This window comes from Carlito syrichta, unplaced genomic scaffold (genome assembly GCF_000164805.1).
Source record: "Carlito syrichta isolate Samal-C Ts95f unplaced genomic scaffold, Tarsius_syrichta-2.0.1 Scaffold94802, whole genome shotgun sequence".
In the NCBI taxonomy this organism is placed as follows: Eukaryota; Metazoa; Chordata; class Mammalia; order Primates; family Tarsiidae; genus Carlito; species Carlito syrichta.
Genome location: NW_007038898.1, coordinates 53108 through 64483, shown reverse-complemented (window position 1 = coordinate 64483; position 11376 = coordinate 53108). Strand labels below are relative to the sequence as shown.

General features: G+C 50.2%; 1 protein-coding gene across 2 annotated transcripts in view; it reads left to right on the top strand.

Annotated features, from left to right (window-relative positions):
* Window positions 1-11376, top strand: part of KIAA1324 (KIAA1324 ortholog) — a 45798-nt gene that overhangs the window by 5450 nt on the left and 28972 nt on the right. The window contains exons 3-6 of one of the 2 annotated variants that reach the window (XM_008061675.2): window positions 5702-5849; window positions 7076-7156; window positions 7915-8020; window positions 8158-8307. In XM_008061675.2, coding sequence (XP_008059866.1) covers window positions 5702-5849; window positions 7076-7156; window positions 7915-8020; window positions 8158-8307 — 485 coding nt within the window. The remainder of the gene's footprint in view (window positions 1-5701; window positions 5850-7075; window positions 7157-7914; window positions 8021-8157; window positions 8308-11376) is intronic. The other variant, XM_021714178.1, reaches the window with a different exon arrangement.

Below are 11376 nucleotides of genomic sequence, written 5' to 3'. Positions count from 1 at the left end.
CACTCTGTCACCCAGGCTGGAGTGCAGTGGCATGCTCACAGCCACTGCAGCCTCCACCTGTTGGACTCAAGTGATCCTTCTGCTTCAGCCTTCCAAATAGCTGGAACCACAGGCGCGTACTACCATGCCCGGCTAATTTTCGGATTTATTGTAGAGATGAAGTCTTGCCAAGTTGCCCAGACTGGTCTCAAACCCCTGAACTTAGTCAGTCCTCTCGCCTCCACCTCCTAAAGTGCTGGAATTAGAGACATGAGCCACTGCGCCCGGCTATACTTGAATGTCTAAAATTGGGAACAATGTCACCTATTCCTGTACTTAAATCTTGTCTGAACCAAACAGCAAGCCTTTCAAACATAGTTTGATCTTAATGTTGTTATTGTTGTTGTTGTTGTTGTTGTTGTTGTTATTCTTGAGATGCATTCTGGCTATGTTGCCTAGGCTGGGCTCAAACTCCTGGACTCAAGCAATCCTCCTGCCTTGGCTGAGATTTCAGGCATGAGTCACCGTGCCTGGCCAATTTTAGTGTTATTTTAGAGTTCAATTTTATGTGTGAAATTCATTAGCATCGGAGACAGAGATAAAGCTAGGGAGCATCACATTTAGAAGGAGAGTGAACGTGTGGGTGGAAAACACCAATTCCCATCTCAGTCCTAATGTCACCTGACCCCGGTCGAGGTGCAGGCCTGGTTCGATCAATTCCTGCCCCTGGAAGAGAAGGGTTTCTTCTCTCCCCCAGGACTGCACTGAGAGCCCAGAAGCCATTATCTCGCAGCGAGGCAGGATGTGGCAGGCTAATAACTGCTTGTGCTTCCTGGACACATTGTTTCCAGGGCCTGGATCCTAAGGCGTCCCACATATTCCCAGGAGCGGGAGAGGCTATTTCTCCTCTGCAGAAATGGAGGGGAAAGGGCCACCTGGAGAGGCCATGAGGCTTTCCACTACCCCTCAGAAAGGCATGACTGAGCAGCCACCGGGAGCCTCGGTGTCCAGCTTTCCCGTCCACTCTGTGTTTCCTGGATGCAGCCCCACCACCTCGCATCACCCCAGACAGCATTGCCTCCTGACTATCCTGTCTCAGAGCTTCCCTGCTGGTCACTGGCTTCTACTCCCAGCTCCTCCAGGCCACGTCTACTTTAGCGTCCGGATTTATCTTCTTTTTAAAAATATATAATTTTTTGTAGAGACGAGGTCTCACCATGTTGCCAAGACTGGTCTTGAACTACTGGGCTCAAACAATCCTCCTTCCTCAGCTTCCCAAAGTGCTGGGATTACAGGTGTGAGCCACCATGCCTGCTAAAAGATATATATATATATGGTTTTGTTTTTTTTTTGAGTTGGAGTCTCACTCTGTCGCCCAGACTGGAGTGCAGTGGCTGCTCCCAGTCACCGCAGCCTCAACCTGCTGGGCTCCAGCAATCCTTCCGCCTCAGCCTTCCGAGTATTGCCAAAATTACAGGCATGCACTACCAGCCCGGCTGATTTTCAATTTATTGTAGAGATGAGGTCTCACCAAGTTGCCCAGGTGGGTCTCGAACCCGCGGGCTCAGACAATCCACTCACCTCAGCCTCCCAAAGGCGCAGGATTACAGGCTGAGCCTCCAAGCTTGGCTATATATATATATATTTTTTTTTTTTAATTTTATTTTGTATCTTTATTTTTTTGAGTTGGGATCTCACTCTGTCACCCAGGCTGGAGTGCAGTGGGGTGCTCATGGCTCACCACAACCTCAATCTCCTGGGCTCAGGCGATTCTTCCGGCTTAGCCTCCCAAGTAGCTGAGACTGACTATAAGCACATGCCACCACAACTGGCTAATTTTTTTGACTTTTTGCAGAGACGAGATTTCACTATGTCGCCTAGGCTGGTCTCGAACTTCTAGGCTCAAAGGATTCTCCCGCCTTGGCCTCCCAAGGTAGAGGGCTTGGGATGACAGGCATAAACCACGGCACCCGGCCACTTGTAGCATCTTGGATTTCTCCTATGGTGCTCAACACAGTCATGACTGTGATGAATAATGTGATTAGTTCAGTTTCTGGAAGCAGAACACAAGCTCTCCAAGCAGGAGAAGGTCATGTCCACCTTGTTTGTTGTTGTGTCTGCAACACTTGACATAGCGTCTGGCCCACAGTAGGCATGCAGTAAAAAATTGGGAACAAAACAGATGATCAACTGGAACAGCAGCATATCCTGGCTTTTGGGATCCTCCTTGGTTCCTGGTAGATGCCTCAGGGCTAAGATGCTTCTATCAGAGACTGAGATAAGCAAGAGAGAACAGGAGTGAGAAGAAAGTAAGAGAAAGGGTGTTGGCTGTACCAGGTGGCTTACACCTGTCATGCCTGCATTTTGGGAAGCTGCAGCAGGAGAATCACTTGAGGCCAGGAGCTCCAGATTAGCCTGGGTAACAGCAAAATCCTTTATCTACAAAAAATAAAAAAATTAACCAGGCATGCTGGGACACGCCTGCTATTCCAGGATGAGGCAGGAGGATGGCTTGAGCCCAAGAGTTCAAGGACGCGGTGAGCCATGATTGTAGCACCGCACTCCAGGCTGGGCCAGAGAGTGAGACCCTGACTCAAAAAAAAAATTCAAAATTGTGATGCATTTTGCAAATGTAACCCACTTATGGCATCCTTTTAATTATTCATAAAACTTCAGGGGTTATTTATAGCTGATGCCATGGCACACATCAACATTAAACTTCTCTTTAGCAAGGAGAGATCAATGCCATTAGGTTGGCTGGGATACGTTGAATGCGTTCACGTTGTGTTTTTCTGTTTTGAGAATAGCCTGATTATTGAAGAGCTGGAAATACCATGTTATTCTGGCAAACCCAGGGGGAAACGTGTGAAGTAATCTGAGATTCCTTCACTGGCCATTCTCAAGCAACCGGAGACCTGGGTGGTCTCAGGCAAACCAGGGAAGTCATGGGATTGTCTTTGATCCCAGTTTATAAGCCCTGAGTCCCTCCTGTGTGCTGGACCTGGGACTGGTGCTGCAGATACATAATGAGCAAGGTAAGCTTGCTCTCTGCCCTCATATCATATCGGCAACAGCTTTAAAGTCTGACAGTTTCTTTCCTTTTGAGTTGAGGTCTCACTCTGTTGCCAAGGCTAACGTGCAGGCTCGAGCCATCCTCCTGCCCCAACCTCCTGAATAGCTGGGACGATAGGCACATACCACCATGCCTGGCTAATTTTTTTATTTTTTGTAGAGACAGGGTCTGCTATGTTGCCCAGGCTGTTCTGGAGCTCCTGGCCTCATGATTCTCCTGTGGCCTCCCAAAGTGCTGAGATTACAGGCATGAACCAGCCACCTGGCACAGCTGGCATGATGACAGCTCACTTCAGTCTCATCCTCTTGGGATCAGGCAGTCTTTCTGCCTCAGCCTCCCAAGTAGCTGAGACTATAGGTATGCACCACCACCTGGCATATATTTTTTTTTTGTAGAGATGAAGTATCACTATATTGCCCAGGTTGGTCTCTAACTCCTGGGCTCGAGCTCCTCCTGTTCCGGCCTCCCAAAGTGGTGGGAATACAGGCCTGAGCCACCACGCCTGACCAGGTTTGACAGTGTCAACTTTGGAGAGATTATGGAGCAGAAATGGTGTAGCAGTAGCTGGTTAAGTTGGAAGTTCACATGCCCATGTGCCTGACAGTGCTCCTTCCAGGCATTCTTCTCAGACGCCTGTATAAAGAGACAAGAGTAAGAAGTTTCCTAGCAGAGGGTGCACAAAACATTGCAGGTAATCGAAATGTCCTTCAACAAGTAACACACAAATGAATATGGTAGAACCACACAAAGGAACCTTATACAGAAGCAAAAATGAAGGAAGAAGAGCTACATATGTGAATATGGGTGAACCCCACAATCAGTATATTGAAGCCCCTCCCCAAAAAGCAAGTTTCAGGACATATAAGGATAATATCGTTTACATGAAGATTTTTGGTTTTGGGTTTTTTTGTTTTGTTTTGTTTGAGACAGGGTCTCACTCTGTCACCCAAGCTGGAGTGCAGTGACCTGATCCCAGCTCACCGCAGCCCCGATCTCCTGGGTTCAGGCCATCCTTCCACCTCAACCTCCGGAGTAGCTGGGACTCCAGGTGCACGCTACCCAGCTAATTTTTTGAGTTGTTGTAGAGATGAGGTCTCGCTGTGTTGCCCAGGCTGGTCTCAAACTCCTAGGCTCAAGCAGTTCTCTTGCCTCAGCCTTCCAAAGTGTCAAGATTACAGGCGTGAGCCACCGCACCCAGCCTATATAGGTCTTAAATATCTCATAATATACTAAAAATAAAGAAGGCATATTGGGATTGTGGCTGCGCGGAGGGAAACAGAGCTCAGGCCAACTTAGCAGAGACAGATAGCGTCAAGGGAGACTTCTTAGATTAAGTGACATTTACTCTAAGACACAAGTAGGAATTAAATGAAGGAAGGGAGGAGGGAGGAAAGATGGAACAGCATGTGGGAAGAGGAAGCTTGGCAGAGGAATGGAAAGAAATTCCACAGGGCTGGAGTACAAAGGGTGGCCAGGGATTTGAATCCTCTCCTAAAGGCAACAGGCATCCGGCACAAGAGCTTCGAGCACGGGAGTTTTGGTCTGGCGATCTCTCCAGCCTCCGTGTAGAGAGAGCTTGGGGGATGAGGATTGGCAGCCGGCAGATGAGCCTGGGGGCTTGTTCAGAGCCGGTGTGGTGGTGGGCATTGGAAGAGCCTGTGGGCAGGTGGGGAGGGTGGACGCACACTTAGGAGACCCACAGGCATGACTAGGGTGATTGCCCCCGGGGCTCTCTGGCCTCTCCTCTTCCTGTGAAAACCACTTACATGCAGCCTCTGAATGTGGACATTTCCGAAAAACAGGTGGATGAAACTGGGTGGGCTTCGTGTTCTGAAGAATGTTTGTGTCTACTAACTACATCCTTTGGAGTCAGGCGGCCCTGGGTTTGATCTCAGCCCTGCCACTTGCTGGCATTGTGACATCGGACCTAGTACTCTCCAAGCCTCAGCTTCATCATCTATTAAATAAAATAGCGCTTCCTGCCAGACATAGTGGCTCACGCCTGTCATCCCAGCACTTTGGGAGGTGGAGGCAAGAGAATTGTCTGAGTCCAAAGGTTCGAGACCAATTTGGGCAACTTGGCCAAACCTCGTGTATACAATAAATCAAAAAATGAGCTGGGCCTGGTGGCACATGCCTGTAATCCCAGCTACTTGGAAGGCTGAGGTGGGAGAATTACCTGAGTCAAGCAGGTCGAGGCTGCGGTGGCTGTGATCGTGCCACTGCACTCCAGCCTGGGCGACAGATAGAGTGAGACTCTGACTCAAAAAATAAAATAAAATAGCGCTTTCTCTTAGCGCATGATAGGAAGATACCATGAACATGAAGCATGCAGCTCATCCCTTGGGAGAGAGTAAGCGACCCATACACGCTTCCTTCCCACGTTCTGCCTGCCAGGTGTTTTCTCAGGCAGTTCTGCATGGTGTGGGGACACCTGTCTGCCTTCCTCCCGTGGACTGTATCCCAGGATTCCTGGTCTCCCCGAGAGCATCTTCTGTCCTTCTTCACTGGCATTTGGAGGTCCAAGCTTTGGCTTGGGACCCACAGTCTGGAATTCCCCTGAGACCCAGCAGGAATGGAGACGTGCACATGGCACAGAGCCAGGTGGGCTGTACTCCCGCCATGAGCCTGGCTTCTGTTCCCTCTCAGGTCCAAGTGGGTTCCCCGTGGCGACTACATTGCGTCCAACACGGATGAGTGCACTGCCACGCTGATGTATGCTGTCAACCTGAAGCAGTCGGGCACCGTGAACTTTGAATATTACTACCCAGATTCCAGTATCATCTTTGAGTTTTTCGTAAGCCCCGGGTTGAGGGGGGAGGGTGTGTCAGGGGAGAGAGTACCTTGCCCTACACCGTGCCAGCCCTCCAGAGGGCCCGTCCTGTGGGGAAGGGGCTTGGGTTCCTTCAGGGACACGGAGGTGAAGACTCAGAGGCTCAGCCTCACTTGCAGGGATCCACGCCAAGTGCAGAACTGCCGGGAAGTCAGGTGTTTTCCCTCTGGAGAGAACTGTGGGCAAAATGAGCTGAGGCACCAGAGGAGAGGAGAGGGTCAGGTGTGGAGGCTCACGCCTGTTGTCCCAGCACTTTGGGAGGCTTACGTGGAAGGATCACTTGAGGCTAGGAGTTCGAGACCAGCCTGGGCAACATAGCAAGACCTCATCTCTACAAAAATAAAAAAAAAATTAGCCAGGCGTGATGGTGTGCTACTGTTGTCTCAGCAACTCGGAAAGCTGAAGTGGAAGGATCACCTGAGCCCAGGAGGTAGAGCCTGCAGTGAGCTCTGATCATGCCACTGCACTCCAACCTGGGTGACAGAGTGAGACCCTGACTCAAAAAAAAAAAAAAAAAAAAGAAGGAACAGCCAGGCGTGGTGGCTCATGCCTGTAATCCCAGAACTTTGGGAGGCAGAGGCGAGAGGTTCGCCTGGGCCCAGGGATACAAGACCAGCCTGGGCAACTTGGCGAGACCTCATCTCTACAATAAATTAAAAAATTAGCCGGGCGTGGTGACTCACGCCTGTAGTTCCAGCTACTTGGAAGGCTGAGGTGGAAGATCACCTAAGCCCAGCAGGTCAAGGCTGCGGTGGCCGTGAACATGCCACTGCACTCCAACCTAGGCAACAGAGTGAGACCCCGACTCAAAAAAAAAAAAAAAAGAAGAGAAGAGGAAACAAGGACAAAAGTCAAAGGACTCTGAAGGGGAAGAAGAGAATCTGGGTCTGGGAGATTTCTGGGTGTTTCGTCCTGTTCAGAAATGAAAACAGCACATCTGGGTTGTTACAAGTGATTTCTCCAGTGTCAGTGCTCAGATGATCGTGTGTGCAGCCTGTACCCACCCTCCTCCAAGGCTCTTGGTTCTGAGCTCAGTACCTGAGGGCAATTGCGACCTTCTCCCAGAGGAAGGGCCAGCTAGAGGGCTGGTGCGATGTGGTGGTGGTGGGGAGGTGGTTGAAAGGGATAGGAGGATGAAGTGCTCATTTCCTTAGAAAGCTGTAACTCTGGTCCCAACCTCCTGTGCCCAGGTTCAGAATGACCAGTGCCAGCCCAGTACAGACGACTACAGATGGATGAGGACCACAGAGAAAGGATGGGAGTTCCACAGCGTGAGTGTCACGCCAGCCTCTCCGGGAGACCCCAGGAAGGGACCGAGGGCCTTTCTCCAAGGGGTGCTCCCCTCCACCACCATGCCTATCTGAGTCTCCGCCCCTCCGAGGACAGGACAGGAGTCTGATTTGATGAGGATGTGGTAGTACTTTGGGAGGCCAAGGTGAGAGGATTGCCTAAGCCCGGGAGTTTGAGACCAGCCTGGGCAACAGAGTGAGACCTCGTCTATAAAAATAAAAAAAATTAGCCAGTCACGGTGGCATGCACCTGCAGTCCCAGCTACTTAGGAGGCTGAGATGGAAGAATCACCTGAGCCCAGGAAGTTGAGGATGTGGTGAGCCATGAGCGTGTCCCTGCACTCCAGCCTGGGCAACAGAGTGAGACCCCAACTCAAAAAGAAAGAAAGAAAGAAATGAGGTTTCTGGGGATTGGGAGTGTTTCCTGTAGAACCAGAGAAGAATGAGGGGACACTAGTCACCCGTCCGTCAGTCCCCTTGGGTCCCTTTGCTGGTCTCGCCTTTAAGAACCGCGTGTTATATGTGATGGAGAGAGCAGTGGGAGGATTGTCAGAAGAGGCTTCGGAAAAAAGCAGAGCTAAGCTAAGCTGAGAGGAAGGGCGAAGCTGAGGAAGAAGAGGGAGAAGGTCAGAACAGGGACTACCTTGCTGGCTGTCGAAGGAGAGATCTCAAGAGACCTGGCGGGCCGATGAGTGCCATCCGTCCCTGCGATGAACTAATGCTCCGTTTGTGGCTTTTAGGTAGAACTCAATCGAGGCAATAATGTCCTCTACTGGAGAACCACGGCCTTCTCAGTGTGGTCACGGGCCCCCAAGCCCGTGCTGGTGAGGAACATCGCCATCACAGGTACCAAGGACGGGTCGGCGCCGGGGCTGTCGCTGACTTCGGGCCTGTGGACTTTGAGGGAGGGGTGGGAGTCCGTCCCCGGGGCCCTCAGTCTCCAAACTTCACCCCTGCTCATCCACACTGTTCTTCCTCCCCAGGGGTGGCCTACACCTCGGAATGTTTCCCCTGCAAACCCGGCACGCACGCGGCCAAGCAGGGCTCCTCTTTCTGCAAGCTTTGCCCAGCCAACACTTATTCAAACAAAGGAGAAACTTCTTGCCACCAGTGTGACCCTGACAAGTACTCAGGTGATGTTTCTCTGGGCGGGAAGAGTTTGGGGGTGGGGGTGCCCACAAACATGCAGGGAGAAAACAGAAAGTAGAGCCTTCCTCCTGACCAAGCTGAGGACGGTCAAGCCTGGGACCTTCCTTCCCGGCTCCCAGAAGACCCTTGCCAATCCATATTCCCACTAATCGCTCTGCAAATAAAAATGAAATCATTCCATAAATATTTACTGAGCCTCTCCTACCTGCCAGGCCCTATTCAGTGTGCTTGGAATATGTCAGCGAACAAAACAAAGGTCCCTGTCTTATGGAGTTTACCTTCCAGAGGGGGAAAGACAGACAATAAGCAATAACTGTAAGAAAATATATAATAAATCTGTAATATATTAGAGGATAAAAAGTGCCATGGTGTTGTGGCAAAAAAACAAAACAAAACACGAAAACAAAAAGCAGACAGGCACAGTGGCTCATGCCTAGAATCCCAGCACTTTGGGAGGCTGAAGTGGGAGGCTTGCTTGAGGCCAGGGGTTGGAGACCATCCTGGGCAACATAGCAGGACCTCATCTCTACAAAAATAATTAAACATAAATTAGCTGAGCGTGATGGCATGTGCCTGTAGTCCCAGCAACTCAGGAGGCTGAGGTGGAAGGATCGTCTGATCCTAGGAAGTTGAGCTGCTATTATGTCACTGCACTGCAGCCTGGGAGACAAAGTGAGACTCTGACTCAGAAAGAGAGTGAGAAAGAAAGCAAGAAAGAGCAGCTCAGAGTTAGAGTGATTAGGAACACTAGGGAAAGGGATTACGATCTTTTTTTAAAGCAGTGAAACTTTAAAGCAGTGAAATGAAATTTTATATATTAGAAAATTACTGTTATAACAGACACAATAGATATAGGAGGTATACATTTATACATTTTAATTTATAACAATTATTATCAAAGTTAATTTATAGGAACTGTGAGGCTGTATTGATAAGTGTAAACCATTTGATAACAAAATCTAAAGCTGAAAGTTACGATTTTTTTTAGCCCGACTCACTAAATTGAATTTGGAGCAGGCATTTTTGACAATCCATGGTTCCTTAGAACACAGTTGGAAAACCACTGCGCTACTGGCAAGTGAGGCAACCGCTGAAACAGCCTATTTTTACAGCTCCCAAATAACTTCCTATAGCACCCCGTCTGAGAAACAGGACCTGGTCATTTGAGGGGCTCCCAGGGGACGGCAAGGCTGTGGTAAGGCATGGGCGGTGCCACCAGAGGGCGCTCAGCAGTTCAGACTGTCCGGTGACAGCAGCAGGGTTGGTGGGGGGATGCTGGGGCATCCTTCTCCAGGACATATTCTGAAACAAGGGAGAGAAAAACAGACCCCCAGAAGCGTCATAACTAGTCTGTGTTTCTTTCTTTCTTTTTTTGAGTTGGATTCTCACTCTGTCGCCCAGGCTGGAGTGCAGTGTCACACTCACAGCCACCCCAGTGTCGACCTGCTGGGCTCCGGTGAGCCTTCTGCCTCAGCCTTCCGAGTAATCAGAACTACAGGCGCGCTTTCCCACACCCCGCTAATTTTTTATTTATTGTAGAGACGATGTCTGCCAAGTTGTCTGGGCTGGTCTCGAACCCGCGGGCTCAGGCAATCCGCTCGCCTTGGCCTCCCAAAGTGCTGGGATTACAGGCTGAACCACCAAGCCCGGCCATCTGTGTTTCCTTTCTTACACAGAACCCCGTGCAAGCCCAGCACAAGGCCCTCCCTCGAGCAGACCCCCATGGCCCTGCCTAGACACACCCACACCCTCGCAGCTGTTTTAGTGTGTGTTTTCTCAGCAGAACCTGGCTGTTGACCTTGTGAACGGCTTATTTCGACACCATTCCTAAAACAAAAGCCCTATGTAGCCCCCAGATCTTGCCTCTCAGCCAGAACAGAAGTGTTTAGAACCTGGGGAAGTTTTCAATCTATAAGTACAGACTCCTGTTTTTCCACGTGAGTTTCCTTTTTCTTTCTCTCTTTTATTTTTTTTTTGAGGGGGGGTCTTTGTCCAGCTCAGGCTGGAGTGCAGTGGCACACTCATGGAGGCTGAGGTGGGAGGATTGCTTATGCCCAGAAGGTCGAGGCTGCGGTGAGCCGTGATGGTGCCACTGCACTCCAGCCTGGGCTACAAAGTGAGACACTGACTCCAAAAAAAAAAAGATGAAATGTGCATGAAGGGAGTGAAAGAAAATCCATCCATTTACAAATATATTCTGAGTGTCTGCCAGATGCCAAGGACTGGGCTTGATGCTAGGGTTAGAGCGGGTGCCTGTCCTTCAGCTTATGTCAAAAAGTGAAAACACGGTTATATAAACACCCAAGTGCAGTAACTCTCCATGGTCCAGTAGATGTTGGGTTAGGAGCACTGGGTGTAGCAGGCAGGGAGGCAGAAAAGAGAAGTGTTTGGTCCGCTGGGAAGGGAGGAAGGGCTCCACTGTTCCACTTGAAAGATGAAGGGGTGATTTGATGGGGGTGGGACATTTGGGATAAAGTGTAAGTCAAGGCCAGAAGGCTCAGGGAACTGTGGTAACTCAGCCTGGCTGGAGATTAGTCGGAGGGAAGGACCCAACGTCAAAGATGGGCAGGAAACAGATTATGGAGCAGGCTTTCTGGGCTCTTGTGGAAACAAAAAAAATTGGGATTTCGTCCTATCAGCAGTGGAGGTCATTAAAAAATGTTAAGGCTGGGCACAATGGCTCACCTATAATCCCAGCACTTTGGGAGGCCAAGGCGGGAGGACTGCTTGATCCCAGGAGTTTGAGACCAGTCTAGGCAACATAGTGAGACCCCATCTATAGAAAAATCAGAGCTGGGCTTGGTGGCTCAGCCTGTAATCCCGCACTTTCGGAGGCTGAGGTGAGTGGATTGCCTGAGTCCGCAGGTTCGAGACCCGCCTGGGCAACTTGGCGAGACCTCATCTCTACAATAAATCAAAAAGTTAACCGGCATAGTAGTGTTCACCTGTATTTCCAGCTACTTGAAAGGCTGAGGTGGAAGGATCGCCAGAGCCCAGCAGGTCCAGGCTGCAGTGGCCGGGAGCGGCCACTGCACTCCAGTCTGGGTGACAGA